The following is an 18,351-nucleotide window of genomic DNA, read 5'->3' as shown; positions in this document are numbered from 1 at the left end:
ATTTTGCTTTGTTGTCGCTCCACATACAAAATGTTCACTGTAAACTTGGAATGATTTCTTAAAAGATCGACTTTGTCAATAGACACATCCCACTGGGAAAACAAACATTGCGGTTTGATGCTCACTTTTTCGAAAAATCCTTCCCAGTATGGATTGCGCGATGACCGGAAGTCCGAAAATCCTGACGCATGTATTAGATCATGATTTAGAACTTAAAATAATGTTTATCTCCAGAAAATAAAACCCTTGTTCCTACTCCACCCACTGCCAGTTGTTGGAATTACAATTGAAAAAATAACAAAGTCTAGAGCATGTGTCCTTTTCTGACGTCCTAACACAAGCACACAGTTTGAATAAACACAATTTGTTGGCAGAAATACTCTAGATTTTGATTTAGGGACTTAAAAAACCGTGCAGAAGGACTTTTACCTGTGATGTAACAATCTTGGAAAATTCAAACCAAGTGTTATTTGAGAGCTCAGAGAGAAGGAAATTACTAAATAAGGATTTCAAGCGTAAAACTTTATGACACAGATATGAAAATAGCGTAATTCGGGCCTTTTAAAGTGACATTCTGCATGAAAATACAAAATAAAAGTCCTTTGTAACTAATAACATCTTGTTGTGTGTTCACAGTTAGAGCAGATTCAGAAGCACACGTGGTACCTGTGAGTATTTTTCTCTTGTTTGGCAGATTAACTCTTCTCTTTGGTTGTGTTGTAAATGTGAGTTTTTGTGTCTCAGGGCGGGGAAGAACGAGCCGGAGCCGGAGCAGCCGGTGCCCAGGAAAGTGTCCATTAAAACCCTGTGTGCTGCGGAGGACATCGACCCGGATGTCCTGGAGAGTATGCACTCACTGGGCTGCTTCAGAGACAAGGACAAACTCACCAAAGACCTGCTCTCAGACGAGTAAGAGACAAAACAACGTGTAACTCATGAATACAAAGAATAAAACAATGTACAACCTGTGGAAACATGTGTAACAAACCAGTATTTAGTCCAATAAGGTTCATTTGGTCTTCCCATAATTTTGTTAGGTTCTTTTTTAGAGTTTGTTTTCATACCTGACAGTTTCGACTGCTCACTAGCGCTCTTCTTCAGAGTCATGTTGCTGTGACTTGTCGCTCAGATGATTCAAACAGGTTTTGGCGCCGTCTTCCTACCGGTGGAGGCAGGACGACAGCGCCACCTGCAGTCCCACTTCCTCAGGACAGAATCCCAGGTGTGTGAGAGTAAAAAAGCCCCCTCGTCCCGGTTTATAGTCCCGTGGGCACTTTTCGTGATTTCGATTGCCTCTTTAATCCAGCGACGTGCCGCAGTGCCCACGGGAATATAAACCGGGACGAGTGGGAAGACGCCGCCAAAACCTGTTTAAATCAGCTGAGCCGACACGTCACAACAACGTCACGTGACTCTGAGGAAGGAGGTCAGCCTCATCATCAGAAGACCCTCTAGTCAGAAAATCCATGTTCAGGTCGTGTTTTCAGCATACCACAGATCTTGTAGGGTATTTTCCAAATTTTCACCTCAAAGTTCATAAAGACATTAATTTTTATACGAACTTCCAATTTTGCGAACAAATTGAAAATAAGGCTACGTTCAGACTGCAGGGCTTAACGCTCAATTACGATTTTTTTGTGAAAGCCGATGTTTTCGCGAGGTCGTTCACATTTCCAATTAAATGCGACTTGTATTTGATCTCCAGTGTGAACATTAAACGGCCCGAAAGTGTCCCACATGTGACACTGGAGACACGACGACGTCAACCGCAGCGAGCGTCTCTGTGTTTACTGAAGTTGTCCAAACATGGACGCAGCATCGAGCACCTGGAGATTTTAAAGTTCCTCTCGTACCGGAGCCAGAACATGAACAACTTACTTGTTTTAAAGCGGAGATTGAGAAGGAGAAGGTTTTTGGTCGTGGCGTTTTGTGGTTCAGTCTGTTTAAAGGAACGTGTGGATGTGGAGATGAGCCAAGAGTGATGAGTGGTGATGTGCTTCACTTCAGTGACACAGAGTTCATTAACAATTTTCACCTACTTCAGCGCAGAATAGTGACGTTTGTGTCTTGTTGATAACGTGTAGGTGGATGAATGAGCTTTGGCCGTTCAGACTGAAGTCACATGTCAAAAGATCAGATATGTATCAGTTTCAGGAGCACATATCCAAGTGTCCTGGGTCACATTTGAAAACATCAGATCTGTGTCGGTTCAGACTGTCAATAAAAGATCAGATACAGGAACATAGGGGCCAAAAAAAATCTGATTTGGGTCACTTCAGGCTGCAGTCTGAACGCAGCCTTAGAGGCCTTGATATTTTTAGCTCAGCTCAAAGTATATGTACTATTTAGGCGTGTCATAAAAATGCTCCTGGTCTGGGTATCTCGCCTGCTCGTATTGAAAAGGGCCGACTGTAAGGCATTTTTACCCATTGTCCGGCGTCCATCCGTCCGTCTTAACCATGGCTGGACAAATCTAAACTGTTTGTCTTACAGAGTCCATATGAATGTCTTTAGATACCTGAGGGTAATAGCTCTTTCCAATTCTTGAATTATGTCACAGTGACCTACTTTGTGGATCTTATAGGGCAAAGTTCACTTTTCCAATGCAATTTCAATGGGGAATAGATTTGCTTATATATAATATAAAGGATTTTTACAACAAGATCCTTTTCACTATGCCAAATTATTATCCCTACCATGACCTTTGTCCCATACCAGCCATTTGACCTTGATCCATTTTCCAAGGTCACAGCAGCCATTTAAAGTTTCACATGGTCAAACTTCAAAAGCCAGACACAAATCTAACCCTAATGTCTGGTGCTGTTATTTTTATACACATTTTATTACCATACTAAGGTTGTTTCAGTATGTATGTTTCGTAGATCACTGTGACCTTGACCTTGGCCACAGGATGACAGAATGTTTGCCATTTCAAGACATGGGCTTTCTGACTAGGGGGTCTTCTGATGATAAAGGTGTAACCCTGAGGAAGAGCGAAACTGTCAGATATGAAAACAAACTCTTGGTCTGAAAAAATAACCTAATTACGACGGAGTATAAGGGTCAGATAAAAAAAAAAAAAAAAACATGCTGGCGCTACGAGAATAAAGTCGTAACATTTCAACATTAAAGTCGTAATATTATGAGATTGAAGTCGTAATAAAATCAAAGTCAAAGTGAAAAATGCGGCAGAAGAAGAACCTTGTTTTTCAATATAAAACCAAAAATAAGAAAACCAACAATTTTCTTCATTATTTGCGCCTCCGGACTGAACCAGGACTAAACCAGGACTAAACCAGGACTAAACCAGGACTGAACCAGGACTGAACCAGGACTGAACCAGGACTGAACCAGGACTGAACGAGGTCCGAGACCAGACCCGGACTGAACCAGGACTTAGGACAAGAACTGAGACCAGGACTGAATTGAGACCGGACTGACCAGGACTGAACCAGGACTGAAAACGGTTTAGTCCTGGTTCAGTCCGTATGCGGCGCATTAGTCCCGCATCGCATTTTAAAGTCACGAAAACGCCATTTCCCATTTCCGTGACTTAAACCAGGACTAAACCGTTTTCAGTCCTGGTCCGGTCCCGGTCTCAATCCTGGTCTTTCTGGTTTGGTTCCGGACCTGGTTTAGTCCTGATTCAGTCCTTGTTCAGTCGAATGAACGAATGATACACGGATTCTTCTCCTTTACAAAATGCTCCAAATTCTCCATTCTCCACTCAGACTTTCCGAGCAGCCGATTTTCTCCTAATATTACACTTTATTTTGACTACGACTTTATTCTCGTAAAATTACTACTTTATTCTCGTAAGTTTACGACTTTATTCTCGCAAAAAATCTGACTTTATTCTTGTAAAATTACGTCTTTAATGTCGAAATGTTACGACTTTATTCTCGTATCGCCAGCATCTTTTTTTTTTTTTTTATCTGACCCTTATACTCCGTCGTACCTAATAACATAAACCAGTATTTAAATTATGCAGAAGCCAAACTCACCAAAGACCTTCAGACGAGTAAGGGACAATATATAACTTATGAATACATGCAACAAAACCGTCACGCTGGGGGGAAAAAAAGTTTTAAAATCGCCTGAAACTCAAGAGAAAACACAAAATGAATGTAAACAACACATTGAGTAACAGAGGTTCAGAGTGTGCAGTGCCTACAGTTAGAATCACCCTCCCTCAGCTGCAAATACAGTAAAACTCTGCTCCTTTAGAGACAGAGAGCGACTGAGGAGAGGAACCAGCTGAGGAGGCTCTAACGTCTGTGGAGCGTCTCTGGGGAGGTGTTCAGGGGAGGACCCGGGACACGCTGCAGGGACTGTGTCTCTGGGCTGGTCTGGGAACACCTCTGGAACCTCCTGAAGACCTGGAGGAAAGATGAGTCTGGAAGTATCTGCTCAGGCTGCTCAGGTCTCTGTGACTGAAAAAAAAAAAAAGAAATGGGACAGAACGATGTAGAATGCTCTGCGAATGTGTCAGGTCCAGGGGCGGACTGGAAATCTGTACGTTCTGGAAAAAGTGCGGCCGTGGGCTGATTTGTGGAAGAAAAGTCCAGGGCTGTTTTTTGATCCCAGTCTGCTCCTCGTTTAGGTGAGGTCTACAGGTCTGCAAAAACGTGCACTGCTCATGTGTAAAGCCTTGACGCTCAATTGCGGCGAGATTAACAATGACCCTAAAAGAAACAGTCCAGACTTCAGCAGCCCGTTTGAAACTAAAATGCACCTTCGCTCACTTCGGTCTGGACCTGCCGCTGATTTTTTTCTCGTGTGTTTCAGTGAGAATCAGGAGAAGATGATCTACTTCTTGCTGCTGGACCGAAAAGAGAGATTCCCGAGTCAGGAGGACCAGAACCTGCCGCCCAGAAATGAGATCGGTATTTATCACAGATTCACACGTTCACACTTGTAGAGACTTTGGCCTGGTTTAGTCCTGATATAGCTGTAGCTTGGTCCTGGTTTAGACCTGGTTTAGTTCTGGTCTAGGCTAAGTTAAATCCTGGGTTTAAATCAAGTTTAGTCTCTACTTTGATATGAGACCCCTGAGGTATTTCAGACAAGCCCAAGACAGTTACAAACATCCTTAAATCTCGTCTGTTCAGGAAAAGTTTGCAGTTTGTTCTGGAAAAGTCAGAATTCCCACGTTTACATGAGAGCTTTAATTCCGAATAAAAATGATTTAATTCTGAATAAAAATATATTCCGCTTTAAAAAAGACCATGTAAATACTTAATTCCTAATGAAAAAGATTTTAAAGCCGAATGAATTTGTTTCTCGATCGTGTAAAAGTTTATTCTTCTTAAAAATAATTCCGGTCGATCAGCGCCTGCGCGTTGTTGGTAGGGATGTCCAAAAATATCAAAACATCAATATATATAATTTAATGTGATGATACAGTATCGATATCATGGGCTGCTGTATCAATATATTTTTTGGTGTATTTTTCTAAATTATTTTGTTACAGAGCTACAGTTTTGTTGCTCGTTTATGCGACACATTTGACATTTTGACTGTTTTGATGATTAAAATGTTTGTGTTTCATATGAACTTTGCACAAGAAGACGTGATTTAACAAAGTATCACAGACATGATTTAGCTTTTAATTTTTATTGTACATATTGAATCGGTTTGAAATATATCATATTGAATCGAAAGCTCACTGTATCGGCAACTTCTTAATGATACTAGCCCTACTTGTTTGTTTGTCGCCCTTTTGACACAAACCGGACGATCCGGCTCCATCAGTCCTGGCTTCATACTTTCATCCACTTTCTCCCGGTCGATGTAAAAGGGCCCAGTCAAGCAGAAGTAAACAACAAGACCAAAACATTCAAGTTAATTCATCTGATATAAAAATGTATTGAACAGATACATATGTTCTCTAGTTTATCAAACTGTTGACCTTTTTTCTGTACCATTTTTGGTTCTAAAGTTCCATATGTTTTAAACAGACCATGTATGAAACATGGAACAAAAATTATTTCCCAAATTTCAAAGACCTGAAAATCATGTAAATAAATGGATGTATTTCATCATATCTTGTGTTATTCCATCTTTGAACTGTTGATGAAGGTTCATGATTTAAAAAAAAAAAAATAATAATAATGTAATATTATAATAATGTGATAAAAATTTGCTTGGAAGGACTGACATATTTTATAGAAATAGTTTCTTTCATTTTGAAGTAATATTAAAGTATTCAGAAGAAAAAAGCGACAAATGATGTAAAATCCTGCACCTTCTACTTGTTTGTACAATTTTCCCTCCGTTACTTTTCCCTCCGTTACCATGACCTTTCTTAATAAAAAATCTCATGAGTCAAAAAGTAAGAGGTTTTTCAGCCTAATCTTGTACCATATGGTAGAAAACTATATGAAGCAAATATTCAAACCAGTTTGTTAAGGATATGTAAGTGAGAACCAAGAGTTATCACTGTTTGGATTTATTGCCCAAAAAGTGCTGCATATTTCATTCCCTCCGTTACCAACATGAGTTTTTTTATTTTTGTCAACAACTTGAAAGAATATCACAGGTTTAACTTGACCCTGTTGGAGTGTAACTCTTTCCTACATTCTGATACTTTACTTATTTCAATAGTTCCTCTAGTTTCTGAATAATAAAAATCTGCCCTGTTTCCCTCCGTTACCACTTGACCCAAATATGTTTGTGTCCCTGTCAAATGAAAAACCCAACCCCAGATGCTGAGTGTAATTAAATAAAGACACTCATTCACGCCTTTGTAACAAATAGACTGGACTATTGTAATGCACTATATTCAGGCCTCCCACAATCCTCCATCAACAGGTCACAGTTAATTCAAAATGCTGCTGCCAGACGCTCACCGGTTCCAAAAAGAGAGACCATATTACACCCATCCTCGCCCAACTCCACTGGTCACCTGTTAAATACAGAATTGATTTTAAAATTGTATTATTTGTTTTTAAATCACTTAACTCACTTGCGCCACAATACATCACTGATCTTTTAACCCCCCACAGCCTCTCGGTCTCTCAGGTCAAACTCGCTCAACCTCCTGTCCATCCCACCATCCCGCCTCAAAACCAGGGGAGGTCGAGCCTTCTCTGTTGTTGCCCCCAAGCTTTGGAATTCCCTCCCTCTTCCCCTGAGATCTTGCTCCTCCCTATATCACTTTAAAACCCTCCTAAAAACAAATTTTTTCAAGATGGCATTTAACAGCCCATGAGCTCTATTTTAAACTATTATTTTTATGCATCAAGTAACTCGTCTATGTAACATTTTATATTTGTGTTAGTGTTTTCATTATGTTGTGTTTCATGCTGTAAAGCACTTTGGTGCAACTTGTTATGGTTGTTTTTAAATGTGCTATATAAATAAAATGACATAAAATGACAAAAGACGATTTAAATAATTTTCCATGTAAACCTCAATTCTGAATTATTATTTCCATATAAACTTGAAGGAGAATATTTTAATTCCAAACTATTTAATTCAGACCAATGAATTCAGAATGAAAAGACGTCATGTAAAGGTGGTTACTGTCCTGTACTCTTGTGACCCCAGCAGACCCGCCGAGGAAGCGCGTGGATTCGCCGATGCTGAGTCGTCACGGGAAGCGGCGCCCGGAGAGGAAGTCCATGGAGGTGCTGACGGTGACGGAGGGCGGGTCTCCTGTGCCGGTGCGACGGGCGCTCGACATGGCCAATCACGGGCAGAGGTGAGGGTGATGTCATAGTCGGGCGCTGTGGGAGGAGTCGAAAAGGCTCACGGGAAAAATAAAGTCTGGAGGTTGTGATGTTGTGTTAGTTTAAAGGCTCTGACCTGTGTGTGATGTGACTATAAGAAGATCATTTGTTCCATTACATTTTGAATGTTAAATTCAAAATGCAGAATTTCTCACTTTGAATTTTTTAACTCTGAAAAAAAGATGTTTGAATTATTTTTATTCAGAATTTTAGTTGCTGAAATTTTAAGTATACTTTTTCAGTATACAAAGTTGAAAAAGCTGAGTCCCTCAAAAAGTACAAAGTAATTAAAAGTCTTTAATGCCACATGACAGATAAAGTTAAAATCACACCAACGTGTTCCAGCCCTTCAACCTTCATCAGGGCAAATGTTTGATGAATTGTGGGAAACGTTTAAAGATAAAGAAGCATTTTATGGATCTAAATTATTCCCTGATTGTGGGAAAGATGGACTGGTGTGGGTATTGTTGTGTTTTAGTTTTAGTTTAGTGCAGAAAAGAAGGAGCCACCGTCTGTGTGAATGTTCATGTTTGTTCATGTTTGTCCATGTTTGTTCATGTTTGTTCATGTTTGTTCATGTTTGTTCATGTTTGTTCATGTTTGTTCATGATGAAGGTTGAAGGGCCTGAACTCGTTGGCGTGATTTAAAGTTTATCTGCCATGTGGCATTAAAGACTTTTAATTATTTTGTACTTTTTGAGGGCCTCGTTTTTTTCTATTTCACGATTTTACAGAGTACGAAACAGCATGTGCACAAAATATTTAAGGTTATTAAAGAGGGAGTATTAAACTTCTGTGGGGTTTTAACTGTAACACGTTTAGATCACCACGGCTGTGTCTGAATGTCCACACTGTTCTCTACTCAGAGCAATTTTTTGTCTGAATGTCCAGTTGGTGAAAAAGTAGAGCACTCAAAATGTCCCACAATGCACCTTTTAAAAGTAGTGTGCATCAGTGGGCAGTACAGACCACAATGCACTGGGAGAGTCGGGAAAACAACAGCGTACAGAGACACGTGTTTAACTGGACACAACACGACTGAATGGGAAACGTCTAAAGAACGTTACGTCCACACGAAAACGCTCTGGATTTTTTTTTTTTTTTTTTGAGGGTTGAAAAAAATTCATGTCCACACGTGTCGGATCAATAAATATTCACGTCCAGACGACAACGGAGTGAAAACGATGTAATACATCTGCCACACCTGCATGTGACGCTGTTAACAATGATAATAATATTTAATAATGTTGATTTCATCATCATTTTTTTAAACTTTAAGGTAATTTTGCCGATTTTAGATGTATCCCAGAAATATAGCTGTTTTGTTTTGCACAAGTTAAACATAAGTTTTCAATTTTTAACCATAAGATCTGGATGAGAATTCTTAGAATAACTTGGTCTCAAAATCTTGGTCTCGTCTTGGACTCAACCATGTTTGGACTCAGTCAACATTGATATAAATGTGCCAAAATAACTGTAACATACTAATAAATTTCAAAAATTACAAAGATGGTCTCAGTTTGGTCTTGATGGGCTGTGATTTCTGTCTTGTCTCAATCTCGACCTGATCAGAGGTCTTGGTCTTGTCCTGGTCTCAGGACCCTGTGGTCTCAGACTGGTTTTGGTCTCCATTACTGCGCTCTTGACAACAGCACTAATAATTTACACATCTCACACAAAAAGCAAATAATCCAGTCCCTTTACGGGAAATCAAAAACTCGTGTGATTATTATTAGCCCATAAACACTTGTGTCTGATCTGAGTTTTATTTATGACAGAAATCGAGTTTTATTAGAGTTTAGTCGACTTTATTTTTATCCAGACGCCAAAGTCCCGTGACCCGACTGTAGTGAGCTGCGTGTGGACATTTGGACACAGCCCATGTTACTGTTTGTTGGTTTAAAAATGCTGAATTTGCCCAATAACAACATATTTAAAATGTTTAAATTTGGATTTTGAATCTCTGGGAGCGGGGACGGCCACTTCTCATTTACATTTCTAGCAAGGAAACAACATTATAACTTGGTAGAACACTTCAAAAATTTTATTTAGCAGAATATTCCCTCTTTAATTTTCTTCTTTTAGTTGTTTTGGCCAAAAAATGCTGAAACTATTTGCTTGTAAAATGTTGGAACATGAGGAAGTTCTGCGTGTTAAAGGGATACCACAGCTTTTTGCAGCAGTAGCATGGGATTATTTTATTATTATTTTTTATTTTTAATCTTAAACCGTAGCTGCTGACGTGTCCCTTTAACAGAGAGTGCATGTGTGTCCTGGACTGTTTAAAGTTTGTAGCATGATGGTGAAATGAGTAAGACTTCCTGAATGTGGATCAGTATTAATACAGGATCTGGAAATGTTCCCTGTTTCCCTTGTTTTGTTTTGGTTTTTTTAAATAACAAGGTTAGGGTGACCAGATTTTCAAAATAAAAACTGGAACATCTCTGGTTTGGGTTGGTTGGTAATAATAAAATTGTGACTCGAGTGCGTAATTAAGGAAAATTGTTCTGCACTCAGCTCATTCATGATGAACATGAGTCAGTATAGTCACATTTTCTTTGAGTTTTGGTCATTTTTAATCAGCATTTCAGTATTTTACCTAAACAAATGTCAAATTACGCCTTTCTTTACTAGGGATGCAACGATATGGTTTTCCCACGATTTGATAAGTGTCTTGATTTCGATACGTTTTAAGACACACACACACAAAAAAAAAAGTCTCATGTAATTTTTAGTATGAAATAACCACAGAGTGTATAAAAGAAGTGGACTAAGTGAGTGTGACGTCACCCACAGCGTCGCTCAAACGAGGCTCGAGATGTTCACGGTTACAGGAGCGAATCTGGGGCCAGGATCTATTTCATAAAAAGGATTTTTTTGACGGACAACATAGAGAAAAAAAAATCAGGATCATGTGTCGCAGGTTAATACAAACATTTTAAGACATTTTAAATGACGAGGCTCATTGCAGCAGGTACAGAGAGACGAGCCACAAGATCCTAATGTAAGTCCATTGGAGCCGGAGTCAGAAGGAGCCAGAAGAGCCTCCTGGAGAACTTCCTGTTTGGCACTCGGAGGCTCCAGCGTTAGATCTGTCCACTCATATTTACAGTCTGTGATAATCAACACTATGATGTTAATGAAACATTACATAAGTTAGACACAATACACAGTGTCGGGGAGTAACAGATTACATGTACCAGAGTTAAGTAATCAGAGTACAAATGATGAGTAACTGTATTCAGTTACAGTTACTGTTTCAGTGAGTGGTGATTGGATTACAGTTACTTTGTTGAAATAAATGGATTACACAGAGGTATTTTCCTGTTTTCACATTTTGGGGTAAACCAGGTCTAAACAGGTCTAAAACCAGGACTAAACCAGGACTAAATCAGGATTAAAACAAGGTCTAAACAAGTCTAAACCAGGTCTAAAACCAGGTCTAAACCAGGTCTAAACCAGGTCTAAACTAGGTCTAAACCAGGACTAAACTAAATTAAAACAGGTCTAAACCAGGTCTAAACCAGGTCTAAACTAGTCTAAACCAGGTCTAAACCAGGTCTAAACCAGGTCTAAACCAGGTCTAAAGGTCTAAACTAGGTCTAAACCAGGACTAAACCAGGTCTAAACTAGATCTAAACAAGGTCTAAACTAGATCTAAACCAGGACTAAACCAGGTCTAAACTAGATCTAAACAGATCTAACCAGGTCTAAACTAGATCTAAACAGGTCTAAACTAGATCTAAACCAGGTCTAAAAACCAGGTCTAAACTAGATCTAAACCAGGACTAAACCAGGTCTAAACTAGATCTGAACTTAAACCAGGTCTAAACCAGGACTAAACCAGGATTAAAACAGGATTTAACAGGACTAAATCCTGCTGCGTGAACCGTGTCTCCTCGTCTTTAATACGGTTAAATAAAGTCTGTGCTTTTTTATTTTCTTTTACCAGACAAAACTTCTTATGTGAAGATTTCCTCGTCTCTACAGCAAATCAAGTAATCCAAAGTATTCAGATTACATGACTCACTTCAAGTAATTTAATGGATTTCTGTTACAAACTACATTTTGGGGTGTGTAATCTGTAATCTGTAGGGGATTACATTTTAAAAGTAAACTTCCCAACACTGACAATACATCACAGCACAACTACTGTACAGCTGGAGTTTATATGTGAAGTGTTTAGTTCATTTGGTTCAATGATTTACTGCATTTTGATTCAGTGAAAATAAGAACCGAGGCTATTTTATATTTTATAACAGAGCCAGTCGACTCTTAATATGAGCCGTAGGGGAGTTACACTATCAGACTTTTCCTTTGTTAATGAGGATTTGATGATTTATTTTTCTCCTGAGTGTGTCTCTCCTCTTGCTGCGTTCACACTGTAGACCGTAAATATGATCGGACAGAGTTAACGCCGTAGCCGCCGAGTGCCAAACAGGAAGTGCTCCAGGAGGCTCTTCCGGCTCCTTCTGACTCCGGCTCCAATGGAAGTTACATTTGGATCTTGTGGCTCCTCTCTCTGTACCTGCTGCTGTGAGCCTTGTTGTTTTGGTCTAAAATGTTCGTATTAACTCGCGACACATGATCCTGATCTTTTTTTTTTTGCTATTTTATCTGTCCTAAATGTCATATTCATAACATAAATCCTGGCTCCAGATTGGCTCCTGTAACCATGAGCATCGCAAGCCTCATTTGAGTGGAGCTGAGCGCTGTGGGTGACGTCACACTCACTCAGGCTGCGTTCAGACTGCAGCCTGAAGTGACCCAAATCCGATTTTTTGGCTTCTATGTGACCTGTATCCAATTTTTTAATTTCAGTCTGAACGGCACAGATCCGATTTTTTCAAATGTGACCCAGGACACTTGGATATGTGCTCCTGAAACTGATACATATCTGATCTTTTGACATGTGACTTCAGTCTGAACGGCCAAAGTGCATTCATCCACCTACACGTTATCAACAAGACACAAACGTCACTATTCTGCACTGAAGCAGGCGGAAACCGGAACTGTAAAATCTCCAGGTGCTCAATGCTCGTGTCCATGTTTGGACAACTTCCGTAAACACAGATCACGCTCGCTGCGGTTGACGTCGTCGTGTCTCCAGTCACATGTGGGACACTTTCGGGTCGTTTACTGTTCACACTGGAGTCACATACAAGTCACATTTAATTGTAAATGTGAACGACCTCGCAAAAACATTGGATTTCACAAAAAAATCTGAATTGAGCGTTAAGCCCTGCAGTCTGAACGTAGCCTTAGTCCTCTTCTTTTATACACTCATGATTCACTCCGGCTCGTGTGTCGGTGCTGTTCTGCCTCGTCTCCAGCAGCAGCAGAGACAGACAGCAGCTCCTCCCGCACTCACCTGCTCTTTTTACAAACACTGAGTTCTAACATGAATTTTCTGGACATTAAAACTATGTTATATTACGTGGAAATGTCTCAACTAGAGATGGGCATTCGATGAAATTTTCTTAATCGATCGTCGGAAGAATTAACGATCGATTATCGATTAATCATTAATGTTTTTATATTAAAATGATCATCATTATTATTATTATCTGCACTCCTAATCTGCATAAATAAATTCAACTTTACGACATATAAACATAACGACTCTAGAGCCACATCAGCCCGTTTGACATTATAATGTGTTTAATTCAGATTTGTTCAAATCTCACAGAAACGAAAACTTAAAACCACATCACTAATTTACATAAACTAAGCGAAGATAAAACTCCAGCTCTTGTGTCGCTGATGTGGTTCAACTTCTGTCGGATTAAAAGACATGACTCAGGTGAATACAGGTCAGTGTGACCAGATTTGTGTTTGTCAAAACCAGGACACCGTACAGGGGGAGGGGGGCGGGGCCTCGTCATCCACATTGCACGACTCTCACCTGGTAAAACTTTTTCCCACTGGACACAGAAACATATGTGCTGCTTTATACACTGTGCACATGGACTCACACTTGTCCCAACGCAACGGAAAGTGTGGAATTTCTTGTACAAATCATCGTTAAATCCACATTTGTGCTTCGGTTCGTTACAGACTGACCCACTGTTTGTGTCTCGCTCCTTCTGATGCAGAGACACATGTACACACCTGTTTGGTCACAACACACAACACACACAACAACCTACATTCGGTTTGTCGATTAAAATGAACGTAATCGATGAAATTCTTAATGATCAATTATCGATTAAACGATTAATCATGTCCATCCCTAGTCTCAACAGACTGTTTTCTGTGTAAAACTTATGAGATCGATCAGGGGTGTGAAACTCAAATCCACAGAGGCCAAAATTAAATTATAAACTAAATATTTATTGAAAATTTCAACAGCAGCTGCATGTTTTCTTTTTTTTTTTTTCGAGATATGTCATGTTAAACCTTTTCTTACTAAAATAAATGTTTAATAATAGTTTTGCTTAAACATTGAATCCAGAACAAGCAGAATATAAATTTTAAATAAATAATGTCTCTATAGTTTATCTGTAGCCGGCGAGCAGCTTCTATTTGATATCATCTCACGGGCCAAATATAATTATATCGTGGGCCAAATTTGGTCCCCGGGCCTGAGTTTGACATGTCTGAGATAGAGTGTGAGAAAAAGATCATGTATATCGTGAGTCGCGTCGCAAGCGAGTTTGATTAAAGCCGATGTAAAGCCTAAAGTGATTCTAAAAAGTTAATATCTTTGTCATTACTGAGTCCATCAACGTAAAATAAAAAGTGAGTGAAAGATTAAAACCTCTTCTGTTAAAATATTTCAGCTGTACGTCTTTACGGAGCTGTTTTCTGCTGCGTCTGAGGAGAACGCTGCGAGAACTGTTTAACTTTTGGACCAAAATAAATGACAACACAGCGCACATGAAGAGACACGTGTATCGAATCGTGACACCAGTATCGGACAGTTCGGTTTTATATCGAATATCGTTGCATCCCTAGTTTTGTCAGGTATAAAATTAGTCAAAAATTGGGTCATCGGGGACATTTTTTTTAATAAAACTAGAACAAATCAGTGTTTTTTTTTGGGTCTGGTCACCCTAAACAAAGTACAAAATAAAAGTTTGATGAAGTGACTGTAATGGACTGAAATATGACTGAGTACGGCGGCTAAATGTTAGAATTTTATTAGAAATATTCACATTTTCTTAGCTATTTTTTGTTGTTTTCTCAAATAAACCCTTTCAGCAGGTGTCAAACTATCAGTGTTGGGAAGGAGACTTTTAAAATGTAATCCCCTACAGATTACAGATTACATACACCAAAATGCAGTTTGTAACATAATCCATTCAATTACTTAAAGTGAGTAATGTAATCTGAATACTTTGGATTACTTGATTTGCTGTAGAGAAGCAAAGACCAGGAAATAGTAACAGAAGAAGTTTTGTCTGATAAAAGAAAAATAAAAAGTCCAGACTTTAGTGAACCAAATTAAAAATATTATTGATAGAAGATGAGGAAACACGTCCACACAGCAGGATTTAGTCCTGTTAAATCCTGTTTTAGTCAGTTTTAGTCCTGTTTAGTCCTGTTTTAGTCCTGTTTTAGCCTGGTTTAGTCCTGGTTTAGACCTGGTTTAGACTAGTTTAGACCTGGTTTAGTCCTTTTTAGTCCTGTTTTCGTTGGTTTAGTCCTGGTTTTAGACCTTTTTAGACCTGGTTTAGACCTGGTTTTAGTCCTGTTTTAGTCCTGGTTTAGACCTGGTTTAGACCTGGTTTAGATCTAGTTTAGACCTGGTTTTAGTCCTGGTTTAGTCCTGGTTTTAGACCTGTTTAGACCTGGTTTAGACCTGGTTTTAGTCCTGTTTTAGTCCTGGTTTTAGACCCATTTTAGACCTGGTTTAGATCTGGTTTAGATCTAGTTTAGACCTGTTTTAGTCCTGTTTAGACCTGGTTTAGTCCTGGTTTAGACCTGGTTTAGATCTGGTTTAGACCTGGTTTTAGTCCTATTTTAGTCCTGTTTTCGTCCTGGTTTAGTCCTGTTTAGACCTGGTTTAGACCTGGTTTTAGTCCTGTTTTAGACCCATTTTAGACCTGGTTTAGATCTAGTTTAGACCTGGTTTTAGTCCTGTTTTAGTCCTGTTTTAGTCCTGGTTTAGACCTGGTTTAGACCTGGTTTAGTCCTGTTTTAGACCCATTTTAGACCTGGTTTAGATCTGGTTTAGATCTAGTTTAGACCTGGTTTTAGTGTCAAGCAATGAGTGGAATTACCGAAAAAAAAAAAAAAAAATCCCGCCGTGTAATCCATTTCTTTCAACAAAGTAACTGTAATCCAAATTACCACTCACTGAAACAGTAACTGTAACTGAATACAGTTACTCATAATTTGTACTCTGATTACATAACTCTGGTACATGTAATCTGTTACTCCCCAACACTGCAAACTATCATAAAAAAATATATTTTTGCTTTTCAGTCCTGTTCAGAAACGTAGCGGAGTAGAAAGTACAGATACCTGCTCTGAGATAAACACAAATAAAAGTACAGTTCCCGCTGCCAGCTTGGTTAATCATGGTTAATCATAGCGGTTGGCGCCATTTTCACGCGCTGTGCACTCGCGAGCTGTGTGTAGCCTGCATGTTCACTCCTCCGCTAAGTCTACGCTAACCCTCTGCCTGCCTGATCCGTCCCCAAACCCCGTCGCACTGGTTTCTACAAACGCATCAAGAATCTCCGACTTTCGGTCATCGCGCGATTCATACTGCCCAGGATTTTCAGAAAAAGTGAGCATCAAACCTCCACGTTTGTTTTCCCAGTGGGATGTGTCTGTTGTCAAAGTGGATCTTTTCAAGTCTTTTGAACCATTTCACTTTTGTTTCTGGTTCTGGTATTGTCGTATTTTAGTTATTTGATTCGGATGTCGTTAACTGTGCGGTTGTTGGATCCAAACAGCGGAAAACGGCTCGAGAAACGGGCTTCAGAAGTTTGCGAAATCCATAACTGGTTCAGTCCTGGTTTAGTCCTGGTTTAGACCTGGTTTAGACCTGGTTTAGTCCTGGTTTAGACCTGGTTTAGACCTGGTTTAGTCCTGGTTTAGTCCTGGTTTAGTTCTGTTTTATTCCTGGTTCAGTCTTGGTTCAGTCCTGGTTTAGTCCTGGTTTAGACCTGGTTTAGTCCTGGTGTAGTCCTGGTTTAGTTCTGTTTTATTCCTGGTTCAGTCTTGGTTCAGTCCTGGTTTAGACCTGGTTTAGTCCTGGTTTAGACCTGGTTTAGACCTGGTTTAGTCCTGGTTTAGTCCTGGTGTAGTCCTAGTTTAGACCTGGTTTAGACCTGGTTTAGTCCTGGTGTAGTCCTAGTTTAGACCTGGTTTAGTCCTGGTTTAGTTCTGGTTTAGTCCTGGTTTAGACCTGGTTCAGTCCTGGTTTAGTCCTCGTTGTGTCGTCGTTGTGTGTGACTGTAAACCTCTGTTCAAACTGTTTCTCTTCCCAACAGAATTGAAAAATAGTGAAAGGTGAAGGTGATGGGCAGGATTGATCCACAGGAAGAACCAAAAAGGAAACATTTTTCTGACTAAATCATCCCGAGTTTACAGTGAACATTTTGTATGTGGAGCAACAACAAAGCAAAATCCCGTTTGTTAATGTAGAGGAGCAGAAGACAAACAGACTGAGCTGCACTTTCTTGTTCTTGTGGTTTTACAGCAACATCACGTCTTGGTCTCTTTGCAGTGGAAGGTGTTTCTTGGTGAACAGTTGGTGACTTTTGCTTTGGTGTTGACTTTTTAAATTCATAACTGAGGTTGAGTGAGGGATCGGATTTTGTTTTGTTGTCGCTCCACATACAAAATGTTCCCTGCAAACTCGGGATGATTTAGTCAGTCAAATGTTTCCTTTTTGGTTCTTCCTGTGGATCAATCCTGCCCATCACCTTCACCTTTCACTATTTTTCAATTCCGTTGGGAAGAGAAACAGTTTGAACAGAGGTTTGAGTCACACACATCTGATTCACTTTTGTATTTGTGGAGTTCGCAAACTTCTGAAGTCCAGGACTGAACCAGGACTGAATTAGGGCTGAACCAGGACTAAAACAGGGCTGAACCAGGACAAACCAGGACTAAAACAGGACTAAACCAGGGACTAAACCAAGACTGAACGAGGACTAAATCAGGACTAAACCAAGGGACTGAAATTAGGACTGATCTAGGACTAAACCAGGTCTAAATCAGGCCGGACCCAGGGCTGAACCAGGACTAAAACAGGACTAAACCAAGACTGAACGAGGACTAAACCAGGACTGAACAAGGGCGTAAACCAAGACTGAATGAGGACTAAATCAGGACTAAACCAGGACTTAATTAGGGCTGAACCAGGACTGAATTAGGACTGATCCAGGACTAAACCAGGACTAAATCAGGCCGGACCCAGGGCCGAACCAGGACTGAAACAGGACTAAACCAGGGACTAAACCAAGACTGAAAGAGGACTAAACCTGGACTGAACTGGGACTGAACGAGGACTGAATTAGGTCTGATCTAGGACTAAACCAGGACTAAACCAGGCCTGACCCAGGGCTGAACCAGGACTGAAACAGGTCTAAACCAGGACTAAACCAGGACTAAACCAGGGACTAAACCAAGACTGAAAGAGGACTAAACTGGGACTGAA

At 39.8% G+C, this 18,351-nt stretch overlaps 1 protein-coding gene across 1 annotated transcript in view; it reads left to right on the top strand.

Moving 5' to 3' along the window:
* LOC110172679 (serine/threonine-protein kinase BRSK2) overlaps positions 1 to 18,351 on the top strand; it is a 184,593-nt gene that overhangs the window by 108,134 nt on the left and 58,108 nt on the right. Inside the window, exons 9-12 of the mRNA XM_055154360.1 lie at positions 637 to 668; positions 745 to 909; positions 4,789 to 4,886; positions 7,552 to 7,705. Of these exons, the coding sequence (XP_055010335.1) occupies positions 637 to 668; positions 745 to 909; positions 4,789 to 4,886; positions 7,552 to 7,705 (449 nt within the window). The remainder of the gene's footprint in view (positions 1 to 636; positions 669 to 744; positions 910 to 4,788; positions 4,887 to 7,551; positions 7,706 to 18,351) is intronic.

This window comes from Boleophthalmus pectinirostris, unplaced genomic scaffold (assembly GCF_026225935.1).
Source record: "Boleophthalmus pectinirostris isolate CB_2022bp ecotype Guang Dong unplaced genomic scaffold, ASM2622593v1 HiC_scaffold_19, whole genome shotgun sequence".
NCBI classification, from domain to species: Eukaryota; Metazoa; Chordata; class Actinopteri; order Gobiiformes; family Gobiidae; genus Boleophthalmus; species Boleophthalmus pectinirostris.
The sequence above is the reverse complement of the archived record's forward strand: the minus strand, read 5'-3'. Positions and strand labels throughout refer to the sequence as shown.